The following is a 26,182-nucleotide window of genomic DNA, read 5'->3' as shown; positions in this document are numbered from 1 at the left end:
CCGCCCGGCAGCCTCTTCATCTGGCTGACTGCGGGTGGGAAACAGATTCACAATGTTAATCAGGTCATGCCGTTAAATTTGGCAGGGCCTGAGAGAAACCCATTCTCCCGGGTTTCCCGACTGCATTGCAGTCCGTCCCCTGCCCTGATCCCTACCCACCTTCAAATTAAAATTCCAGCCCTTATGTTTGAACGCAGTCATGGAGAAATTAATGGGACTGAAAGCCAATAAATCCCCTGGACCTGATGGCCTACATCCTAGGGTTTTGAAAGAGGTGGCTAGAGAGATAGTGGATGCATTGGTTGTCATTTTCCAAAATTCCATAGATTCTGGAACGGTTCCTGCGGATTGGAAGGTAGCAAATGTAACCCCACTATTTAAGAAAGGAGGGAGGGAGAAAACAGGGAACTACAGACCAGTTAGCCTGACATCAGTAGTAGGGAAAATGCTAGAATCTATTATTAAGGACATGGTAACAGGGCACTTAGAAAATAATAATGGAATTGGGCAGAGTCAACATGGATTTATGAACGGGAAATGGTGTTTGGCAAATCTGTTGGAGTTTTTTGAGGTTGTAACTAGCAGAATAGATAAGGGGGAACCAGTGGATGTGGTGTATTTGGATTTTCAGAAGGCATTCGATAAGGTGCCACACAAGAGGTTATTGAACAAAATTAGGGCTCATGGGATTGGTGGTAATATACCAGCATGGATTGAGGATTGGTTAATGGACAGAAAACAGAGAGTAGGAATAAACGGGTAATTTTTGGGTTGGCAGGCTGTAACTAGTGGGGTACCGCAAGGATCAGTGCTTGGGCCTCAGCTGTTCACAATCTACATCAATGATTTGGATGAGGGGACCAAATGTAATATATCCAAGTGTGCTGATGATAAAAGCTGGCTGGGAATGTAAGTTGTGAAGAGGATGTAAGGAGGCTTCAAGGGGATATAGACAGGCTAAGTGAGTGGGCAAGAACATGGCAAATGGAATATAATGTGGAGAAATGTGAAGTTATCCACTTTGGTAGGAAAAATAGAAAAGCAGAGTATTTTTTAAATGGTGAGAGATTGGGAAATGTTGGTGTTCCGAGGGACCTGGGTGTCCTTGTACACGAATCACTGAAAGTTAACATGCAGGTACAGCAAGCAATTAGGAAAGCAAATGGTATGTTGGCCTTTATTACAAGAGGATTTGAGTATAAGAATAAAGACGTCTTACTGCAATTATATAGGGCCCTGATGAGACCACATCTGGAGTATTGTGCACAGTTTTGGTCTCCTTGCCTAAGGAAGGATATACTTGCTATAGAGGGAGTGCAACGAAGGTTCACCAGACTGGTTCCTGGGATGGGGGGATTGTCCTATGAGGAGAGATTGAGTGGACTAGGCCTATATTCTCTCGAGTTTAGAAGATTGAGAGGTGATCTTATACAAAAAGCAGGACAAATCCAATCCGGCCAATTACCGCCCCATCAGTCTACTCTCAATCAGCAAAGTGATGGAAGGTGTCATCGACAGTGCTATCAAGCGGCACTTATTCACTAATAACCTGCTCACTGATGCCCAGTCTGGGTTCCGCCAGGACCACTCGGCTCCCGACATCATTACAGCTTTGGTCCAAACATGGACAAAGGAGCTGAATTCCAGAGGTGAGGTGAGAGTGACTGTCCTTGATATCAAGGCAGCATTTGACCGGGTGTGGCATCAAGGAGCCCTAGTAAAACTGAAGTCAATGGGAATCGGAGGGGAAAACTTTCCACTGGCTGGGGTCATAGCTAGCACAAAGGAAGATGGTTGTGGTGGTTGAAGGTCAATCATCACAGCCCCAGGACATTGCTGCAGGAGTTCCTCAGGGCAGTGTCCTAGGCCCAACCATTTCAGCTGCTTCATCAATGACCTTCCCTCCAACATAAGGTCAGAAATGGGGATGTTCGCTGATAACTGCACAGTGTTCAGCGCCATTCACAACTCCTCAGATAATGAAGCAGTCCATGCCCGCATGCAACAAGACCTGGACGATGTTCAGGCTTGGGCTGATAAGTGGAAGGTAACATTTGCACCACAGAAGTGCCAGGCCATGACTATCACCAACAAGCGAGAGTCTAACCACTTCCCCATGACATTCAATGGCATTACCATCACCGAATCCCCCACCATCAACATCCTGGGGGGTCACCATTGACCAGAAACTTAACTGGACCAGCCACATAAATACTGTGGCAACAAGAGCAGGTCAGAGGCTGGGTATTCTGTGGCGAGTGTCTCACCTACTTACTCCCCAAAGCCTTTCCACCATCTACAAGGCACAAGTCAGGAGTGTGATGGAATACTCTCCACTTGCCTGGATGAGAGCAGTTCCAACAACACTCAAGAAGCTCGACACCATCCAGGACAAAGCAGCCCGTTTTATTGGCACCCCATCCACCACCTTAAACATTCCCTCCCTCCACCACCGGCATACCGTGGCTGCAATGTGTACCATCTACAAGATGCACTGCAGCAACTCGCCAAGGCTTCTTCAGCAGCACCTCCCAAACCCGCGACCTCTACCACCTAGAAGGACAAGGGCAGCAGGCGCGTGGGAACACCACCCCCTGCAAGTTCCCCTCCAAGTCACACACCATCCTGACTTGGAAGTATATCGCTGATCCTTCATCATCGCTGGGTCAAAATCCTGGAACTCCCTCACTAACTGCACTGTGGGAGTACCTTCACCACACGGACTGCAGCGGTTCAAGAAGGCGGCTCACCACCACCTTCTCGAGGGCAATTAGGGATGGGCAATAAATGCTGGCCTTGCCAGTGACACCCACATCCCATAAACAAATTTTAAAAACCTCAGAGGGTTGTGAATCTTTGGAATTCTCTACCCCAGAGGGCTGTGGAGGCTCAGTCGTTGAGTATATTCAAGGCAGAGGTCGATAGATTTTTGAATATTAGGGGAATCAAGAGATATGTGGATAATGCAGGCAAGTGGAGATGAGGTAGAGATCAGCCATGATCTTATTGAATGGCGGGGCAGGCTCGAAGGGCCGAATGACCGACTCCTGCTCCTATTTATGTTCTTTTGAATGTTTTCGGGGTATGTAATACAGGAGGTCGTCACAATGAAGCCCGATCCGATCTATACATGGCCACTTTCCAACAGGGGTAGGAACCAGGATCAGTTTCGATCTATTTCATTTCCTTTCCAGTTTTGAAAAAGGGTTTCGACCCGAAACGTCGACTCTATTTTCTCTCCATGGATGTTGCCTGGCCTGCTGAGTTTTTCCAGCATTTAGGGATGGGCAATAAATGCTGGCCTTGCCTGTTGTTATTCAGGATTGCATCCCTTGTCCAGAGGAGCTAGTCCCTATTGTAGTATCCCAGCTGCTACCCCAACTGAGACCAGTCGACTCAAGGGCAGACCAGGGTTCAAGCCAGCGATCTTCTGGTCAATCTGCTTTAGTGCATTCATCCACTAATCCATTAGGAGCACTAGAAAGACCTTTACTACAAATTACTGCACATATTAAATAATCAACGAGCAACTGATGTGCAGCTCTGTTCCTCAATGGGAAACCTTGTTTCACATATAATGCTCTATAATAAGCATGTATCTGGGTCGGAGTTTCAAACAAGACAATCCCGAACATTTACGTAGAAGCTTCAATGGGTTACTTACCGTGTAACATTCCCGGGCTCTGACCGGTGTGCTTTGTGTCTCAGGGAATGTCAGTATTTGACAATTCAATTACAATGTCTAAATCGTGTGTGTGTGTGTGTGTGTGTGTGAGAGCACCCGAGTTTGTTTTGCTTGTGCGCTATGAAGTTGTTTTGCTCTCAAGTTTGTTTAAGAGCCTTCATAGATACATAGATACATAGAAGATAGGAGCAGGAGTAGGCCATTCGGCCCTTCGTGCCTGCTCCGCCATTCGATGAGATCATGGCTGATCCTTTAATTCAGTATCCCGTCCCCGCCTTCTCTCCGTAACCCTTAACCCCTTTTGCCCGTAGAAATATATCTAATTCCCTCTTAAATATATTTAATGAGCTGGCGTACACTGCCCTCTGTGGCAATGAGTTCCACAGGTTCACCACTCTCTGAGTGAAGAAATTCCCCCTCATCTCTGTCTTAAATGGTTTAGCCCTTATCCTTAAATTATGTCCTCTAGTTCTGTTCTCACCCGCCAAGGGAAACATTCCTTCTGCATCCAGTCTGTCTAGACCTGTCAGAATTTTATACACTTCTATGAGGTCCCCTCTCAATCTTCTAAACTCCAGTGTGTACATCCCTAAACTACATAGTCTCTCCTCATAGGTCATTCCCGCCATTCCTGGTATCAGCCTGGTGAATCGCCGCTGCACCCCCTCCATGGCAAGAACATCCTTCCTCAGATGAGGCGACCAAAACTGTACACAGTACTCGAGGTGTGGTCTCACCAGTGCCCTGTACAGCTGCAGCAAGGTATCCCTGTTCCTGTATTCTAACCCTTTTGCTATGAAGGCCAGCATACCGTTTGCCTTCTTGACCGCCTGTTGCACCTGCATGCTCGCCTTCAGTGACTGGTGTACAAGAACACCCAGGTCTCTCTGTACTTCCCCCTCTCCCAATCTATTGCCATTTAAATAATAATTTGCCCTCCCGTTCCTGCACCCAAGGTGGATAACTTCGCACTTGTCCACATTATAGTGCATCTGCCATTTATCCGCCCAATCGCCCAGTCTGTCCAAATCGCTCTGGAGCTTCCTGGTCTCTTCCTCTGAGCCCACCCCCCCTCCTAGTTTAGTGTCGTCTGCAAATTTGGAAATGCTGCATCCGACTCCCTGATCCAGGTCATTAATGTAAATTGTGAACAGCTGGGGGCCCAGGACAGATCCCTGTGGTACCCCACTTGTTACTGCCTGCCATTCAGAAAATGAGCCGTTTATTCCAACTCTCTGTTTTCTATCTGACAGCCAGTTCCCTATCCACGCCAAAACTTTCCCCTTTATCCCATGAGCCTCAATTTTCCATGCTAATCTTTTATGTGGGACCTTATCGAAGGCCTTTTGGAAGTCCAGGTACACCACATCTACTGGCTCTCCCCCATCTATTCTACCAGTTACTCCCTCAAAAAATTCCAATAGATTAGTCAAGCACGATTTACCCTTTGTAAATCCATGTTGACTCTGTCCTATCCTGTCCCCATTTGCTAAGTGCTCCGCTATTTCATCCTTAATGATGGACTCCAGCATTTTGCCCACAACTGATGTAAGGCTTACAGGTCTGTAATTACCTGCTTTTTCCCTACCCCCCTTTTTGAATAGTGGGGTAACGTTAGCTACCCTCCAATCCATCGGCACTGTTCCCGAGTCTAATGAATTCTGAAAAATCATCCTTAGTGCATCCGCTATCTCTAGGGCCACCTCCTTCAGTACCCTAGGATGCATGTTATCAGGCCCTGGGGATTTGTCCACCTTCAATCCCTTTAGCTTCCTTAACACCATATCCTTAGAGATATTGATTTGCGTCAGTTCCTCCTTTGCCAATGTCCCTATTTTTCCCGATATCCCAGGGAGGTTTTTTGTGTCTTCCTTCGTAAAGACTGACCCAAAGTATGCATTTAGTTGATCTGCCATTTCCTTATTTCCCATTATATATTCCCCCGTATCTGACTGCAATGGACCAACTTTGGTTTTCACCAGTCTTTTCCTTTTGATATATTTATAAAAGCTTTTGGAGTTAGTTTTTATATTTTCCGCCAGCTTGTTTTCGTAAGCTATTTTGCCCCTCTTGATCATGCCCTTTGCCCTCCTTTGCTCTATCTTAAACTGTTCCCAATCTTCCGCTCTGGCGCTTTTTTTGGCTATTTTATACGCCCTATCTTTGGATTTTATGCTGTCTCTAATTTCCCCTGTTATCCACGGTTGAGTCACCTTTTTAGATTTCCTTTTATGCCAGATTGGTATAAACAATTTTTGCAATTTTGTCATTCTATCTTTAAATGTTTGCCATTGTTTATCTACCTCCAGTCCTCCCAGGAACGTTGTCCAATCAGACCTACTCAGTTCCCGTCTCATGGCATCATAATTCCCCTTGTTTAAATTCAGGACCTTAGTCTCTGAGTCAATTTCTTCGCTCTCCATTTCGAGTGAGAAATCGATCATGTTATGATCGCTCTGACCCAAGGGTCCCCGTACAACAAGATTACTGATTAGTCCCTTCTCATTGCACAGTACCCAGTCCAATATAGCCTGTTCCCGAGTTGGTTCCTCGACATATTGATCCAGATAACCATCCCTTAAACACTCAAGGAATTCCTCCTCCTCATTATTTTTACTGATTAGGCTAGTCCAATCTATATGTAAGTTAAAGTCACCTATGATGACAGCTGTGCTCTTATTGCACGCTTCTCTAATTTCCCTCGTGATGCCCTCCCTAACCTCTATTTTACTATTTGGAGGCCTATATACCACTCCTATTAATGTTTTTCGCCCCTCGCTATTTCTTAGCTCCACCCATATAGATTCTGTATTAACTGAGTTAATATCCTTCTTTTCAATTGCATTTATCCCCTCTTTTACTAGCAATGCTACCCCTCCTCCCTTTCTTTTTTGTCGATCCTTCCTAAATACTGAATACCCCTGTATGTTAAGCTCCCAGCCCTGCTCACCCTGCAACCATGTTTCCGTAATCCCAATTAGATCATAATTATTAACCTCTATTTCCACAGCTAATTCATCTACCTTGTTCCTGATGCTTCTCGCATTAAGGTATAAAACCCTCAGGCTTTTTTTATGCTCACATTTTTTATGAATTAGTTTGGCCCTTTGTTTTTTGTTCCTCACCCTTTTACCATTTATTTCTGTCTGCCTTTCACTTTCCTCTATTTCACTACATAGGTTTCTATGTAGTGAAATAATGCAAATGCGGGCCAAAAACTGAAAGCGAGCATGGAGATTGTCTGCATTATGTGGAGGGAAGAATTAGCGGAACTTTTCTTTTAAAATAAACAATTAAAGCAGATGGAAGGACAACATAGATAATGAGAGAGCTGAATTGGCGTCTGCACCAGCAGAGTGAATAAATAATTCAGTTCAATGGGATGGACTAGTCATAGTAAGAAGATAGATGCTAGTATCAGTGATAATATGGGAGAATAAAATAAAAAAGGGCAAAACTGCAAATGCTTGAAATTCAAAACACAAAAAAAAAACGACTGGAGTTACAGAGCAGGTCACTCAGCTTCGGGTATATCGTTTCATCGGAACCCCTTGAAGGATAAACACCCAGAAATGCCCTAACCTGTATTTTCTTTTTCTAAAATTGTGGGCGATCTATTTTCGATAAGAGTGAAGACCAGTGGCAGAAACCTAATGAAGAAGCAAGAGATGAAGACTTTCAAATGCAAAGAGACATCAGAAGCAGGAGCAGATGGACACCAATGTGGAGAGTTTGTGAGCAATTAACACAAGCTGGAAACAGACAGCAGCTGTTGGAAGAATTGACAGTGAATTTGTGCGGGTATGCCTGAGACAGATATGATGACATGGGCTGAATAAGAGCTGAATTTAAATGTTAAGTGTTTTTTTTTGACAAGGCATGTCTTTCCCGGAACTTTCAAGGGAATACCCCTCTAGTACGTAGTATGTTCTAGAAGTTTGTAACTTGCAGCATGACAGTTTAGATAAACACGTAATTGGTTTAATCAGGACAGTGCACTGGGTACTGAACATCAGGAAGCTGATAAGAGGCTCGAACACAAGCGGCGATCAAGAGGGTATGGCAAGCACATTACTGCTCCCCATGAAGATAGAAATCTCAAACATCACATCTTAGTGATGCTTTTAATTAAATGACGGTAAAATAATAGTGCATTAAGCCTACCATAAAGAACAATTAAAAGTAAAGCTGCTTGCCTAAGAAAAATGAGTGCCTAAGTTTCCAATTGCAATAACATTTATATTTTAGGACTGGTAAAACATTGACTTTATTATGACGTGTTCAGCTTGTTTGGGCACTGGGAGCTAGACTGGAATCCTTTGTAAAATTCACAAAAGATTAATTGTATGCATCTTCTCGTTCTTCTTCCCTATATTTTACATTTCTTCCCCACCTCCGATTTTCCCCTCCCTGCTCCCGAAGGTTCTTGCCGCGTGTAAACGGCGATTGTGCCGCACTTCCGGCGAAGTTACGACGGCAGAGCGGGAGCAGGCCCGAGGAAACTCTCGGCCGCACTGTATGGCTCCGTGAGTCCTGACCACACCCTGATACCTCGCTCAAGTGGCCATTCTTCATGCACGAGCCCCAAGGCAGTGAATGTCAGTGGGCTGTTCCACCGTGGGGGTCCAAAGCAGCTGTATCCGATCCCGGTCTCGCCCAATGTCTGCACTTGCACACTTTCCAGAAGGAGTCACTGGACAGCAATCTGGAGAGGGAACCCTGGCAGATTTGTCCTCTTCCTTACGAGGCTAATGAAATGTTGGCCTTTATCTCAAGGTGGTGGGGGCTGGATTACCAAGGGGAGGAAGTGATGCTTCAGTTTTATAGAGCCTTGGTCAGACCCCATCTGGAGTATTGCGTTCAGTATTGGGCACCGCACCTCAGGAAGGTTATACTGGTCTAGGAGGGGGTACAGTGAATGATACCAGGGTTTAGAGAGTTAAATTATGAGGACATGTTGCATAAACTTGGCTTGTATTCCTTTGCGTAAAGGTTGAGGAGTGATCTAAATCGAGTTATAGGGTAGATGCGGATAAACTATTTCCTCTGATGGAGAAACTCAAGAATGAGGATACATAATCTTAAAATTAGAGTGAGGCCATTTAGGAGGGAAATCAGGAAGCATTTTTTCCCCCAAATAAAGGGTAGTGGAAATCTGGAATTCTCTCTCTGGATGCTTGGGGACATTTGGCACTTTCAAGGCTGAGATTGATAGATTTTTGTTAGGTAACGGTATCAAGGAATGTGGAGCAAAAGCAGGTACATGGAGTTGAGGAACAGAGCAGCCATGATCTAATTGAATGACAGAGCAGGTTCGAGGGGCCGAATGGCCTTCTCCTGTTCCTATGCAGAGGCTAATTATAGTGGCCCAAATGGCTGAGACAAAATAATGGAGAAAATTGGGAAGACAAAAATCACCCTACTCAATTAAAAGCTTAAATAATCTTAAAAGGTACAAGAGTCACAATGTGTAAGTAACTGAATTTTTAAAATGTTCGATTGCTAACAGCGCCCTCACATGGTGGAATTAAATATGATGTTGGAAGTTTAAAAAAATCTCAATGGCCCGTATTTTCCGATCGGAGGCTTCCTGCGTGCGGGGGCCTCCGATCTGGGAAAAATCTACGCCCTTACTTGAGGGCTTCGGAGTTCCAGACATTTCCGCTCCTGGGCCTTTGTTCTGCGAAATGCGCAGGGCCCGGGTACCCCAGGGGCGCAGGCAGCTCGCAGGCGTCCCTGCGATCAGGTGGGCCATGGGGAGCCAATGGGAAAGGGAATCTCTCTTCATACTTTTGACAGGTCTCTCAGCTTAGACCCGTCAAAATTATGAATGGAGATCAATGAAAAAACACATCAAAACATTAAATACATTTTTTTTAAAAATCACATTTCTAAAATTAGCTAAAATTACATTAAATTAAATATTTTAAACAAAACTTTAATTTTTTGAAAAGAAAATTATAGATTTTTACGGGGCTAAAAATAAACATTTTTTAAAAGTATTTTTAAGTTATAAATTAGTGAAAAAAAATTATTAAAAAAAAACTTTTTAAAACTCTTATGCTGGTAAATGCAGGCCTTATGTCTGCTTTTACCAGGCGTAAGATTTTTAAGTGATTTCAGCGGGCGGAGGGTCTGCAGAAAGCGGAACTCTCCCCCCCGCAGAGGCCCTTCTCCAGGGCAGGCGCAGGATCTGTCAGGAGGATTCTTGACAGATCGGAAATGCCAGTTTTCAACGCATGCGCTTCGCACGCCTGAAACCGGCACTTGCGAGTTCCCTACAGGTGTGTACATACCTCGTACACACCCGTAGGGATCAGAAAATACGGGTCATTAATTTCATCTGTCCATATTTTTAGCACACAGGTTAACACATTTATGTTAAACTCCTGCCTGTGCTACTTTAATGCAGTTGTTAAAAAAAAAACACTAGCTAACACAGCCCAGACAGGAATTTAATATGAACACGTTATTCAGTGCACTAGAGGGGGTAACTTTGGCTTTGTGCGACAGTGCAAAACGGGTGATAGCGAATTGGCAGCCCGTTTTACATCTGTCCCGATCGGAAATATAATTCGGGAGCGATTTAAAAACAGGCTGCCGACTCACTATCAGCCGTTTTACACCGCCACACAAAGTCAAAATGAGCCCCCAGAGGACATGAAACCCCAAAGAGTTCTCAATGAGTCTCGGTTCATCACTGAGCTGCTAAAATGATTCAATAGCAAAATACTGCGGATGCTGGAAATCTGAAATAACAACAGAAAATGCTGGAAACACTCAGCAGGCCAGGCAGCGTCTGTTTCTCTCTCCACGGATGCTGCCTGACCTGCTGAGTGTTTCCAGCATTTTCTGTTGTTATTGCTAAGATGATTCGATTGTTCCAATAACATTGTACTGTTCAGCCCATGAGATAGAAAGTCTTAGGTGGAAAAATGCGGCCCTAAAATGGCGCTAACGGCGTGCAAAGCAACTAGCGCCCGGGCGCGGCGATGTTTGCGCTATTCGCAAAATTGACCAGACATTTTGCGGCGGTGCTAAACATTACCGCCACGATCTCCTGCGCCAGCAGATCATGACATCAGTCGAGCGTGCAACGCCCCGGTAGCGCCCCGGACCCAATATTGAGTGGCGCCTCCTGCCTTACTGCCTGCTGCTAGCAACGACAGGTTATGGGGAACATTTTGCAGTCGGGAAGGGACTGGGGGAGTGCTGTTTAAAGGTGACCGTTTCCTGCTTTTTTTTGTCGGCAACATTTTTGCACCACGCATTCTGAGAGAGAGAGAGACTTCTGGAGAGATTCAACGCTGTGTGAAGGAGTTTTGGTTACTAAGCAGCACTTTGCAGGTTCATTTTGATTTGACCTTCCTTGTATCGATTTAGAAGAGACTGTGGGGGCTGCACTTTGAGCTCTTTCCTTGGGCCTCTTGATTGTTCTTTCCAGCAGATTTGATGTACAGGTCTCTAGGCCGAGATTCAAGGCTGCAATGAGCAGGGTGTGGATGGAGAGCAAAATCAACCCTCCCCTTTAAGAACAGTCCATTGCTGACTGACATCACACGAGCTTCGCCAGTGCTCTGCGTTAGCACCTTAAGAGAGGTGTGTAGCGCCTGATTTAGCGCTCCAATCACCTCCAGGGGCGATAGAAGCCAAGTTTGCAGTCAGAGGCAATAATAAACACCAGGTGCTAAACTTTGCGCCCAGCCGATAATTGCGCCCCAAACGGGGCGATACCGAATTTCTCCCTCTTATATTCTGGTTGCGAGGATGGTGATGGGGACTGGGAAATCTGGCTTCGTTCCAACCAGATCGGAGCCACTTTCGCACCAAAATTAGGTCTGCAGCAGGCCCAAAGGGCTCTTGCTCAAAACAAGCTGTGGCTTTCCTCGAAATATTATAAATTTATTTTAATGAAGCCTGGTCCCATTTTCTGTCTCCTTCGGCCAGGATTGAGCTGGGAGCTCACGTCTCCCACTGGGCCTAAGAGAAGCTCCACGAGCTATACTCTACTCTTAAAAGGATCTGAGACTTTTAAAACTTTTCTTGTTTTGAGGTTTTGCTGCAGTGCTGTATGGAATCTACTGAGGTTTGGTAGTGTAGTGGTTATGTTACTGGGCTGATAATCAAGAGAGCATGAGTTCCAATCCCTCTCATGGCAGCTGAGAATTTGCATTCAGTTTAACATTTGCAGGGTTATGGGGAGAAAGGGGGCGGAGTGGAACTAATTGGATAGCTCTTTCAAAGAGTACGTTGGGTTGAATGGTTTCCTAGTGTGCTGTAAGATTCTACAATTCCAAAAACAAACCTGGAAATAAAAAGCTGGTATCAGTAAAAGTGACCAGATTGTCATTAAAAACACAACTGGTTCACTAATGTGCTTTAGGGAAGGAAGCCTGCCGTCCTCACCTGGTCTGGGCCTGCCTGTGACTCCAGACCCACACCAAAGTGGTTGACTCTTAACTGCCCCCTAAAGTAGCCTGGAAGGAAATCACTCAGGGTAACTTGGGCAATGAATGCTGGCATTGCCAGTGATGCCCACATCCCAAGACCAAGTTAAGTTTTGCCAATAGGGTACAAGCTTCTGTTGATAATATTTTAATCAATTTTGCCAAGAGAGTTTTTTTTCCTATCTTTGGAAATATGTTTATGTAGAACTGAAATTGGCTGAATATTGTCTGCTAAATCACAGCAAAACTGACTAATATTGAAACACTAATCACGCTTTAACAGAACAGGAAAATAAAGAGAACATGAAAAGGAACTCTTAATACAAACTTACACAGGACTGTGAAGACTCCCCGAGGGTCAGCAAGTTCAGTTGGCATTGGTTTTGAAGTGTCCCAATCGCAGTATTTCATCATTGAAGTGGTACAAGATGGAAGTAGACTCGATAGGACGGTAAGCTGGTATCAGATCCAGACTGCCCCTCTACCCCCTCATTACTTCACCAACTGTATCTGCAGAACCCAATACGTCTACCTGGGAATGACCGCAAGGAACTGGATCTAACCTTCTTCTTAGGCAGTCCCTCGGAACCGAGGATGACTTGCTTCCACATTAAAAATGAGTTCTCAGGTGACTGATGAGTCCAATGCGGGACCTACAGTCTCTGTCACAGGTGGGGCAGACGGTAGTTGAAGGGGCGGGTGGGTGGGGTGCTCGGGTTGACGTGCGCTCCTTCCGCTGTTTGCGCTTGCTCCCGGCGAAGAGACTCGAGGTGTTCGGCGCCTTCCCAGATGCTTCTCCGGGATGGATCTAACAGGCTCTGGGTCAGTACAGAACCAGGAACAGATCTGCGCCATGTGCTGCAGGGACAGCTGCAGCCAACCTGGGCTAGAGGGACAGTGACAGTCACAGTCACCTCCTCCCGCGGCGTTCTGCTGCCACCTCCTGGCGAGTGCGCTGCACTGCTATCTGAGGGGGGGAGTGCCCCGGAGTGGCAAACAAGGCAACCCTCCTTACAATACAATACAATACAATACAAATCGCTTTATTGGCATGATAAGGTACATCTTATGTTGCCAAAGCATCAAAATACATTTATGGTTGAACACATAAACGCGGTTCCATTCATACAGTGTATAAACAGGTATATCCCTGAGTTTATAAATATATTTTCGCCTTGTTTATATATACTCTTGTCTTAGTTTACTGGTTGTCCCTCTGTTCATGGCAAGCTGTAACATAGTGTGCCGCCAGTGTTACACAGCTTCTCTCCTCCCCCAGTAGGAATGGGAGTTTTTGGTTGTCAGTCAGTCAGTCAGTCAGTTTACGCTCCCCTTCACCTGGCCAGCCATTAGATGGGCGCGGAGGAGCTTGGGTACTGCACTGCTCCATCACAGGCTCACAGACTCTGTCTCCTGCCTTCAGGTTTATTGAGTCAATCACTGGGGAAAAAATGACTGGCAAAACCCAAATAGCTTTTGGAAAGAGTGAAACAGCCTTTTAAAATATTTACAACCTGTTTGAAGGCTCATAAAAAACATTTGTCCTATCTGCAGCCACATCATTTAAGTTTCCAAGCAGCTCACGTTCCCTCTCTGCCAAGCTCCTGGCACAGATTCTTCCCAGCTGGATTCACCCTGCACCAGTTACTGGGATTGCAGCAGTCTTGCCTTACTGCCATCTGCTGGGCTGAATTTCATTGGGCAGATTAACTTTCTTTTGTTGTCGTGTGTCCTTTTTCAAGTTACAAGCACCCATTTGTGATCATGGGATGAAAGTAATTGCCTCGATTCAGGTTTTCCGTTTAGTTTGACCTCCGCTGACACCCTCCTCCTGCCCCCTCAGTCCATCAGACTTGAATCCAAGACCACTGAAAAGCTTGTGTTTCAAATCAATGGTACAATGGAAAATGGGCACAGCTCCCAGCTTTTCATCAGTTCACACTCATATTTCATGACGAACAGAGAAAAGGGCCACTTTGCCAGCAATTCAACGCTAAACTGGTTAAAGACAGGTTGTGACCCGAACTGTTGGAAGCAGCCAGGTTTTAAAGAGTTTCACTTTTGCGCCAGCTCTGTGATCATCCTGATGCAACTGAACCCAGTTAAAGGTTGAAAAATGTTGGCCTGGCACAAAGACAATATCAGCATTGTCTAAAAGACCCTTTCAAAATAAAATTCTGAATTTTTAATTGTTCCCACTTTTCTGCAGAAGATGCTAGCAATACTAAGGTATCCTCAGTACCTTGCTCAACTGGCTGCTCTTCATGTGTGAATCTAGACTGCCACCTGGCTGCTCAACCATGGAGGCACCACAGCCAAACCAGATCAAGTTTTCCTCCAACGTGATGATAGCAAAATACTGCGGATGCTGTAAATCCGAAATAACAACAGAAAACGCTGGAAAAACTCAGCAGGCCAGGCAACATCCGTGGAGAGAGAAACAGAGTTAACGTTTCAGGTCAAAACCCTTCTTCCTCCAATGTCCACTGAAACACGGTTAGTGAATGAGAGACCCAGTGGGAGGTAAATCTACCTTCATTGGGAAGGTGTAAGAAAAAAAGACTTGCATTTAATTAGCACCCATCACGACCTCAGGATGACTCAAAGCGCTTCACAGCCAATTAAGTGCTTTTGAAGTGTCATCACTGTTGTAATGTAGGAAACATGACAGCCAATTTGTGCACAGCAAGCTCCCACAAACAGCAATGAGATAATGACCAGATAATCTGTTTTAATGATGTTGGTTGAGGGATAAATATTGGTCAGGACCCCGGGAGAACTCCCCTGCTCTTCTTCAAAACAGTGCCATGGGACCTTTTACGTCCATCTGAGAGGGAAGAAGAAGCCTTGGTTTAACTTCTCACCCAAAAGACAGCACCTCCGACAGTGCAGCACTCTCTCATTACTGCACTGAAGTGTCAGCTTAGATATTGTGCTCAATTCTCTGGAGTGGGACTATGAACCCACAACCTTCTGACTCAGAGGAAAGAGCGCCACCAGTGAGCCAGGGTGAACATCAGTAACACAAGACCTAAGGCCCAGTAACATCCTTGCAATGGGACAATGGATGATTATTTTCTGCTGTTTAATTCATAAGACTATAACTTACACAAAACACTGCACCATTATTGTATTAAGCAGTGCACCCTTTACAGTACTACATACAAGAAAAAGAATCAAAGATATACATTTTTCACTGAACAGAGCCAAAAAGCATATGAACATAGGAACATTGGCCATTCAGCCACTCGAGTCTGTTCCACCATTGAATTAGATCATGGCTGATCTGTACCCCAACTCTATCTACCCGCCTTGGTTCAATAACCCATAATACTCTTGCCTTACAAAAATCTATCAATCTTAGTTTTGAAATTTTCAATTGACCCCCAGCCTCAACAACTATTTGGGAGAGAGTGCGAGTTCCAGATTTCCACTGCCCTTTGTGTGAAGAAGTGCTTCCTGACATCACCCTTGAACGGCCTGGCTCTGATTTTAAGGTTCTGCTCCCTTGTTCTGGACTCCCCCCACCAGAGGAAATAATTTCTCTCTATCGACCCGATCAACCCCTTTAATCATCTTAAACACCTCGATTAGATCACCCCTTAATCTTCTATACTGAAGGGAATACAAGCCTAGTCTATTAAACCTGGCCTCATTATCTAACCCTTTTAGCCCTGGCATCATTCTGGTGAATCTGCACTGCGCCCCCTCCAAGGTTAATATATCCTTCCTGAGGTACGGTGCCCTGAACTGAACACAGTACTCTAAATGGGGTCTAACCAGAGCTTTATACAACTTTATAGCATAACTTCCACCCCTTGGTGTTCCAGTCCCCTTGAGAAGAAGGCTAACGTTCCATTAGCTTTTTAAATTATTTTTTATATCAGTCCAGTGATTTCTGTATTTGGACCGCTAAATCTCTCTCCTCCCCCACAGTTCCTAGCTTCTTGCTATTTAGAAAAATACTCTGATCTATCTTTCTTAGGTCCAAAGCGGATGATCTCACACTTCCCTACATTGAAATCCATCTGCCACAGTTTGCCCACTCACGCAATCAAGTGCCAAGTGCCGCCGAACTTGGTATCATCAGCAAGCTTGGATATATGGCTCTCTACTACTTCATCAAAGTCATTTCTAAATACAGTGAAAAGCTGAAGCACCAGTACAGATCCCTGGGGGAACATCACTAGTCACATCCTGCCAATTGGAATACATCCCTTGATCCTTACTCTTTGTCTCCTACCTCCTAACCAATTCCCTACCCATGTCAATAGGTTGCCTCCAATTCCACATGCTCTTGTTTTTGTTAGCCTTATCTTTTATGTGGAACCTTATCAAATGCCTTTTGGAAGTCCATATAAATAATAGCCATGGACACTCCCTTATTGACCATGTCAGTTACCTCCTCAAAATATTCAACTAGGTTTGTTAAACATGACTTACCCATTACAAATCCATGCTGGCTCTCTCTGATCAGTAATACAAAAGCGAAGGGTCATCGACCTGAAACGTTAACTCTGTTTCTCTCTCCACAGATGCTGCCTGACCTGCTGAGTATTTCCAGCATTTTCTCTTTTTATCTCTGATCAGTTCATGTTTGTCCAAGTGCTTAGTCTGTCCCCAGATTCTAGTAACTTCCCACAACAGACATTAGATTAATTTACTGTATCTATAATTTCCTAGTTTATCTCTCTTATCCTTCTTAAATAGAAGCCTTAATTGCCATTAAATTAGCTAATCACCACAAGTGTGCAGGATACATTTAACCCTCTGTTCATTAACTGTGTCTTTTTTTATAAATCTGGTGAACAAAGCTGAACACAAGTATGGTCTCATCAATGTTTCATAGGGTATAATTACACTGCATGAAGTTCCGGTTCCACCAGGCTGTTTGGTTCCTTCCTGGCTGGAGGAGAGCTCTGTGCACTTGTGAATAAAGCGTAGGCAGAGCTCACATAGAATGATACAGCACAAAAGGAGGCCATTCAGCCCATCATGCCTGTGCCAGCTCTCTTCCAACAGTCAAAAATGTAAATGTTTTGGAACATGGGCATGAGGGGAGTCCTGCTCTCCAAAATGCTTAAATTAAGGTCGGGCAGGTTTAAGGACCTCCTCCCCCCCCCCCTGAGCACTCAGGGTGATTTACATTGCATGCAATGTCAGACTCAAGCATTGTGAGACTCTGTCCTCCAGGGAATCCCACGAGGCTCTGCTGCGGGCAGGTTCGACACCGATTCTGGATTTATGCTGCAAATTTAGCATCGGTGCAAAGGGGAAATTATTTCATAAGCATAAGCCTGCCCTGCTCATCAGGAACAAATTTTGTACAGAGGTCCTTGAACAATTCTGATGAAGGGTCCCAGACCTGAAACGTTAACTCTGTTTCTCTCTCCACGGATGCTGCCTGGCCTGCTGAGTATTTCCAGCATTTTCTGTTGTTATTCCTTCAACAGCTGTTAGGCCCCGCATTAACATATTTAAGGGGTTTCATCATGACGCTGCTCCTTTAAGAATCTGGAGTAAACCTCAATCGTGACGCTGCTCCTTTAAGAATCTGGAGTAAACCTCAATCGTGACGCCGCTCCTTTAAGAATCTGGAGTAAACCTCAATCGTGACACTGCTCCTTTAAGAATCTGGAGTAAACCGCAATCATGACGCCGCTCCTTTAAGAATCTGGAGTAAACCGCAATCGTGATGCCACTCCTTTAATAATCTGGAGTAAACCTCAATCGTGACGCTTCTCCTTTAATAATCTGGATTGAGCCTCAATTGTGACGCCGCTCCTTTAAGGATCTGGAGTAAACCTCAATCGTGATGCCACTCCTTTAATAATCTGGAGTAAACCTCAATCGTGACGCTGCTCCTTTAATAATCTGGATTGAGCCTCAATTGTGACGCCGCTCCTTTAAGGATCTGGAGTAAACCTCAATCGTGATGCCACTCCTTTAATAATCTGGAGTAAGCCTCAATCGTGACGCTGCTCCTTTAAGAATCTGGATTGAGTCTCAATCGTGACGCTGTTCCTTTAATAATCTGGATTGAGTCTCAATCGTGACGCCGCTCCTTTAAGGATCTGGATTGAGTCTCAGTCGTGACGCCGCTCCTTTTAAGAAGCTGGAGTGAGCATGAATTGTAGCACTGCTCTCACTGTTTTAGCTGAAAATATTTTGAGACATTCTATTTACAGAACTGCTGGTGAGGTCTCCAAAAGATGTTATGACAAAGTAGGGATCCCAGTGTCAATACCTATGGGATTCGGCTGGGCACAGCTGCCTAATTAGGCTATAACCATTGGTAACCACCCCATTTCCCATTATCTAGTTAACTAATATTCCTGTTTATGTCACCATGCACACCATCTGCATATTGAAGTTTATGCTCAGTGTTTGGCAGAATGCTCCATATAAGAACATAAGAAATAGGAGTAGGAGCAGAAGTCGGCCATTTGGCCCCTCAAGCCTGCTCCGCCATTCAATAAGATCATGGCTGATCTTCTACCTCAACTCCACTTTACTGCCCGATCCCCATATTCCCTGATTCCCTTAATATTCAAAAATCTATCGATCTCTGTCTTGAATATACTCAACGACTGAGCCTCCACAGCCCTCTGGGGTAGAGAATTCCAAAGATTCACCACCCTCTGAGTGAAGAAATTTCTCCTCATCTCAGTCCTAAATGGCCTACCCTTTATTCTGAGACTGTGACCCCTGGTTCTAGACTCCCCAGCCAGGGGAAACATCCTCCCTGCATCTACCCCATCAAACCCTGTAAGAATTTTGTATGTTTCAATGAGATCACCTCTCATTCTTCTAAACTCTAGAGAATGCCTAGTCTACTCAATCTCTCCTCATAGGGCAATCCCCCCATCCCAGGAACCAGTCTGGTGAACCTTCGTTGCACTCCCTCTATGGCAAGTATATCCTGCCTTAGGTAAGGAGACCAAAACTGTACACAATACTCCAGGTGTGGTCTCACCAGGGCCCTATATAATTGCAGTTATATATGGCAAAGTTCTGTCATTGGCATATATTGACACTCCTCAACACCTTTCTTACCCATTCATAAAAATTATGACTGCTCTGGGTTAAGAAAAACAACAAACCATTTGTATAAAAAATAGAATTTTTTTATTATTCTAAAGTGCAACAAATATTTACTTCTTTTTCAACCTTACAGAAACAGCTTCTATAAAAAAAGGACTACAATTCAGAACAGTAAGTGTTTGTGATAATATAAATTATAGTATAAAACTGTACACTTATATTTACAGTATTTACACTAATCACATGATTATGACATGGCAGTCTTAAAATAATCCTTTCTTGCAAGTTGAGATTTTGGAATTTACATGAGACAGAATCGATCATAGGGTGTGTGAGATAGGTCATAATTCAAAAGGATCAAAACTGAAACAGATTAAATTAAAAGTTCTTAGCAATGACTCCAACTGGCTGACTAACGCACCGCTCTACACAGTAAAACCCATCTATGACAATTACCTCTGGGACTAATGGAATTGGTCTTTGATTTAATGAATGTGTGCTACTGGGGGAGGGGGCGAGAGGTAAGCCTCATTCGCTGCCTCCACATACTGGGCAATCATGGGTAATACCCCTCACGATTTTCTGTTATGTAATGCAGCATCTCACCATCGATAGCACAGCTTTGTAAAACTGGTCCTCTGGTCTCACAATGCTGGTTGAAGTCAGACCTGTTCATTCATTATTAGGACTTGTGTCACATGAGCCTAGACAGATTTTGGCATACAAATGCTCAACGGATGAGTATGAAATTATTTTGTCCAATAGCTCTTAGTAGTTTAGATCAGGCAATTTACATCGACAAAATGGATGCCTTCTCTTTACTCTTTTCAGTTCAAATTCAGATGCTGTTGGATAATTGCTCAAGTACAACTTCAGCATTACATTTATATTCCTATATTCCAAAAAAGTAACACTGCACAATGCAGGCTATAGAAGGGAGGAATTCAGAAACTTTCAAGATTGGGAACAATATTCACAATTTGGATCAATTCAATTCAGGTGAAACTTCAAACCTCAAGTCTGCTTTTTTTGGTTCAAAAACATGCCTTTAGCAAGACCACGTTTTCAAACACTTTTGATATTCATACAAGGATAATGATCAGAACAATGTATTTATGGATATAAGAGCTTGGATATATTCATCTTTCCTTGTAAACCGAGAAAAAGTATTCTAATCACTGCAAATATCATTTGAATCTAGAAGACGTTAATACAGGGCTCTTGCAGCCAGTCAATAATTACAGGCCACTGCTTTTACGCAGCATAATCGCCAATCATTCTCCTGTAATACGTCGACAGAAAGATGTCATTGTCAGAGGGGCAATCGTAGTGACAGGAACAGGTCTTGATAAACATCATCTTCTTCTTGATGAGATCTCCCTCTGGACATTTGAACTCGACGTGTAGGGTGGTGGTGGAGTGGGGAGTGCAGCACCTCCCGTCAGTGCAGACTCCGCAGAACTTGGGCCGATAGGACCTCATGCTGGTACAGCCAGAAAACTCAAACTTCATTGACTTGGACGGCCTTGGAGTGCGGACACACTTTTTGCCTTTCTGCAGAGCGAGGAGAGAAAAAAAAATTAGAAATAGCCGAGAAACGCTTTATAGGGATGTTACCAAGGGCATCCGCTCAAACAACAATTTGGACCAATTCAATTCAGGCGAAACTTCAAAGCTCAAAACTGCTTTTTTGGTTCATTTGAAGTTAATGAATGCTACACCCATTTAATTAAAAAAAAAAATCTTTCCCCTTTCCTGAAAGCATGGACTCCTGCGGGGGTATGAATTCACCCAGCGGTCCACTCCTACCTCATCCAAATGGTTGTTCTTCATGTGTGATCCAAAACCCTGGCTGATTTTTTTCACCTCCACAACCTGGGAGCACGGAGGTCAAATGTCGTGCCCCAACTGCAGCACTGGCTGAGAACGGCTATCTCAGCACGACCTGGGAATCGAGCCTGGCATCTTGGCTCGGCTCGGCACCACATCAGGTGGTGCATCTTAGCAAGTTACAAGGGAGTTAGAACTCTGCAGTCATCATATTTTGTGGAGGACGTAGTGTTTGGTTTTAAAGCAATCATGTAAAAACTAAAACACTTAATTTAAGATGAGCGCTGGGGATAAATCACATACAACTACAGTAACTGGCATTTCCCTCCCTAGCCTCGAGTGCAATTGTAGCACTGTCACTGCCACTGCCACTCCAAATGAGATCAGGTAACCCAGCACAGGACAGGAACGGACCTGGGACCTTCCAGGTCTGTACGGCCGAGTGCCACATCAGGCGGTAATTTTGAGAATGAGAGGGGAGTCAAAACACCAGCTCTAGATCTCAGAGAAATTGCATTAGTATTTAGCTACATCATTGGTTTCTATGAAATTTACACAATAATTAAAATGTCAACACTGGCAAAAGCAGAGGATATTCCTCTGTCAGGGTGAGATAGGCTGTTAGACTGGAATGATTTGCTTTGAGGAGTTTAATACCTTGATACTTTTCTGGAGACGGGCGTTGCAGGGCCGAACCATGCAGAGCCGACTCTGTTTCTCCAGACGACATTTCCTGTTGTCATTAGTCACCCTGGTGGAAAGTCCCATTCCGCATGTCTTGGAGCAGGCACTCCAGTCCGTGGTTTGGACAATGCAGTTGTCACGGACCTGACTTGAATCAGGCCCAAAAACAGCTTCTTGTCTGTAAACTGAAAATTAAAAAAAAATGCATAAAACTCACTGTACTGACATCATAGTGTCGGCACTAAGAATATGTTAACAGATTGTCTTAAGAAAACATTTTTGCACCTGGAAAAGTCTCAATCTGAGATCTATACATTAATATTCTTACATTAATTAACTAGTTGTCTGATTACTGATATTGCATTAGTAAAGATAAGGAACATTGTGGTGGATGGTTTCCTATCCTACTCCAGTATTTGTCCCCTATTCCACTGAGCGTGCTCAATATATACCTGTGGTCTCATCAATACCACTTAGGAACTACATTTCCGTGACACAGGTAGCCAAATGAAGATGCTCAGTTGATTCAGACAGTCCTCGTTTTTCCGGAGTCCGGCAAAGGATTAACCCTTACCTGCCATGGCAGCATTGAAGGCAGAGTGATCTCGACGCTTGTCGCAAACCCACTCCTCACAGCATTTTCCAGGGATCTTAACCCGTCTGGGGGCTGGACAATCCGGGCTTGGCAGACGCACGTCATCAGTACAGAAAGGCACACAGCCAATTGCTCCATCCATACAGGTGCACTGGTATTTACAGCTGGGCTGGAACATCTCCCCACTCCTGTATATCACTCCTCCCAGGTCACAGGTCGCTCCCTCCCTGGCTAAAAGACATCAGAGCCAAGAATTAAAAAAAGAGATGAACTCTAAACTACAACATTTCTGATGAAAGGTCATTGACCTGAAACATTAACTCTTTCGCTCCACAAAATTTGCCTAAACCTGCATTTTCTGTTTTTATTCTTGTTTTTACCCGAGTTAATGGATTGTGACACTGCGAACAGCCACGGCTCACTCTCACCTCTCGGAGTCAGATGGTTGTGAATTCACGCTCCACACCACAGACTTGAGCACTGAGGGAGTGCTGCACTGTCAGAGGTGCCGTCTTTTGGATGAGACGTTAAACCGAGGCCCCGTCTGCTCTCTCAGGTGGGCGTAAAAGATCCCGTGGCACTATTTCGAAGAGCAGGGGAGTTTCCCCACTATCCTGGCCAATATTTATCCCTCAACCAACATCACTGAAACAGATTAGCTGGTCATGATCACATTGCAATTTGTGGGAGCTTGCTGTGCGCAAATTGGCTGCCACGTTTCCTACATCACAAGAGTGACTCCACTTCAAAAAGTACTTCATCAGCTGATAAAGGGATTCGGGACTAAATGATAGTAGGGTCTATCTCCCTCTTTGGACATGCGGCGAGGTTCAGGAGAGGCTTACCCAAGCAGATGCCGCTTTGCTTGTTGGTGTGCGTGGGCAGGTCGCAGTAGAGCCCCTTGTGTTGGTCGCAGGGCCGTTTGGAGTCGCACACATCGCCCATCTGCCGAGCGCAGACCTTGCAGCAGCCGCAGCCGTCAGTCAGGAGGCTTACCCCGGCCGGGCAGCGGACGGGACCCGCGGGACAACGGCAGGGGAACAAGCACTCCTCGGCCCCAGCTCCAGTCTGAATAGGGGGGGGGGGGAGAAATCACACACACAATTAAAACTGGGATCCTGCAAACAGGGCAATGAAGTAACAACACGGAGAGCCAAGCTTTCACCCTCTCGCTGCTTCTATACATTAAAATCGACAGCAATTTGAAATGCATTCAGTAGAAACAGAAATCGATTTGGAAATAGTGTTCTGCACAGAATGCTAGGAGAGGAACTATTAAACACACTTACATTCAGATAAAGCATTCTTGCCCTTTGTACATTTAATGATCCAGTGCATTTCCTGGCTGTTTTAAAAAATATTTGCAAGAAATTTGCAAACTCGTCTATTTGATGAGATCTGTTTTTACAATTTAGTATTGTAAAGATGCCCCCGCCGTTTCTTTAACCCCCGATGGAGCCTGCACAGTTCACCTAGGATGCGAGTCAGGCGTGTTTATTTTGACAGAAAGTAAAAACGATGCTATGCATCCCTCCAATCTATTTTTAAACACACGAGGTGATATAAAAGGTGTGCGGACGGGAGGATAACCCCTCCTCCCTACACACACACGGTCCAAATGAATAAGAAGCTTCCCCCCATGGCCGATCAGCCAGTTACCAAACGTGCCCCCGGGGGCTGCGCTCACAGCCGCGGTCTCAGTGACAATCCTACACAGTGTAAAACGTCAACATACCCAAGAGAGGGCGAGAACCAGCGCCAAACACCGGGCCAGCGTCGCTTCAACTGCACCAGACATTTTCACCGATGCCTTTTTACTTTAAACTCCCAGTAACCGAAACGCTTCAGATTTCTTCAACACTGACCGAGCTATTTTCGGCTGAGCTTTTCCAACTCTGCTGAAAGTCGAGGGGGACAGCGTCTCTTTAAATAGCCGCAGAGAGGGCGGGTCAGCCGCCCGAGTGACATTCCTGAGCGGCCAGATGTGTACAAATTCCTCTCGCATGCTTCCAATTCCTGATTTCCAAAGTGGTTTCAGATCGAGCCGCTGACAGATCCGACCTGAGAATAATTACCTGAAATGTTTTTATTTTAATTGAAAAAAAACCCACTTCAATAGAGATGTAAAAAAAAATCAAACATTAGCTTTCAAAGCTAATGACATTTTGGTTCAGGAACACTGTGATGTGGTGGAAGCAGAATCCGTAATAGCTTTTAAAAGGGAAATGGAAAAATATTTGTAAAAGACCAATTTAAAAAGGTATGGGAAAAGGGCAGGGGACTGGGACTAAGAGGATAACTCAGAGTCAGCACAGGTGGGGTGGCTCGAATGGCCTCCTTTTTTGCTGCACGATTTTATCAATCTTTCATTCTATAATGTTTTGCTGCCCAAATATCTTTGAATGCACCCATAACAGAATACTTTGTTAACCATCCTGAGATTCTCCTACACTTAGATTCTTACTGCTTATACTAATTGTCACATATAATGTGTTAAAACATTAATATAATAATTTAGGGTTGTTTATTCAAATGCATGTCATTGGACAAACATTGTTTTACACTTAAGCAGCTCTAAAGATCACTGATGATGTGCTCTGCTAATACGTTTTTTTAAAATTAATAAATATAAATCAATATTTAAGAGCAGTCTGGGTTGGTTCACCAGCTGAAGATTTTCTTTATCTTCCTCCTGGCGGGGTGGGTGGAGGGGGTGCGTTAGAACCATGCAACCCATGAAATTGCACGGGGCCCCGAGCCAATCAGGAGCCCCCAAGCCAAGCAGGGGCCCTGAGCCAATCAGGAGCCCCCCTCTCCAAGCCAATCAAGGGCCCCGAGCCAATCAAGAGCCCCCCAAGCCAATTAGGGACCCTGAGCGGATCCAGTGATATCTTTAATGGTCTCAATTTTATTGAGGTAGGGGCCCCAAGTCAAATATTGGCACGCCCCCCTGCCCAACAAGGCTTCCTATGGTTGACCACCACTGGGGTTCGATTGTACGTGCACCATATCTGTTATCCTCACTTAAATCTGATATTAGCTGTAAAGGGTCTTTTAAAATAAGTTTGCACAAACCTTTTTTTTAAATATAGTTTCTTCAGTCTTATGGTTAAATGACAAGATGTGGGAGGAGGCTCGTGTGGAGCACAAGCACCGACATAGACCAGTTGGGCCGAATGGCCTGTTTCTGTGCTGTACATTCTATGCCTGTTTTAATCAGCTGAAACCTGTTCCTGTAATTGTTCCTTAGTTTTATAATCTGCAGTGAGTTTGATTGGTTTAAGGCACATTACTTTTTTGATTTGTCCCTTTTTACACCAATGTTCCCCTCCCCCTTCCTCCTCTCCTGAACAGTTGCCATTTTGGCCACTTTGGTTGGTCACCCTCCAATGCCTCACCAAAATGGCAGTTATTCATATGGGAGCCCAGACTGTAAATACCGGTTGCCTATTTGACTGCATGTGGCATCACAGCTGGACTTAGTTCTGTCCTCACCAGATGTGCACCAGTGGGTTTTTTTCCAGCACAGGTTGGGACTGGGAGCTCTGACTGATTTTGCTTTTGCCAGAGGTCAATTATAACACCCCTTCCCTCAAGTCAGTTGACATTAGCTAACTCAGCACAGAGCAGGCAATTCCACCCGGTACCTTGCTGGTCTGTCTAGTTCACCCATTCATTACATACATTGGCCGGCACAGACATGATGGGCCGAATGGCCTCCTTCTGTGCAGTAAATTTCTATGATTTTATGATTACCTTAACCAGCTCAGCTGCCAAGGGATCCTAGATATATTTATTTAATTTGTTCATCTGCCTTACAGTTTTTTCTTCTTGAAAAGCAGGAGAGGTGATAATTACAGGAAGGGTGGGTTGGGTTGTGTTTGTTCATTAACAGAC

At 44.6% G+C, this 26,182-nt stretch overlaps 1 protein-coding gene across 1 annotated transcript; it reads right to left on the bottom strand.

The window, feature by feature from the left end:
- Positions 1-19,237: 19,237 nt before the first annotated feature.
- Positions 19,238-24,201, bottom strand: LOC147103361 (CCN family member 2-like). The gene is made up of 5 exons (XM_085962869.1): positions 24,021-24,201; positions 23,131-23,353; positions 22,265-22,516; positions 21,664-21,875; positions 19,238-20,730 (listed from the first exon to the last, which is right to left on the bottom strand). The coding sequence occupies exons 1-5, from the start codon at positions 24,081-24,083 to the stop codon at positions 20,431-20,433; spliced, it is 1,050 nt and encodes a 349-aa protein (XP_085818995.1). The 5' UTR covers positions 24,084-24,201; the 3' UTR covers positions 19,238-20,430.
- Between the last annotated feature and the right edge of the window lie 1,981 nt (positions 24,202-26,182).

The sequence above is a fragment of the Somniosus microcephalus genome, chromosome 20 (assembly GCF_052327205.1).
Source record: "Somniosus microcephalus isolate GS21.2 chromosome 20, FLI_Smic_1.0, whole genome shotgun sequence".
In the NCBI taxonomy this organism is placed as follows: Eukaryota; Metazoa; Chordata; class Chondrichthyes; order Squaliformes; family Somniosidae; genus Somniosus; species Somniosus microcephalus.
This window is presented reverse-complemented; position numbering and strand designations above follow the sequence as displayed.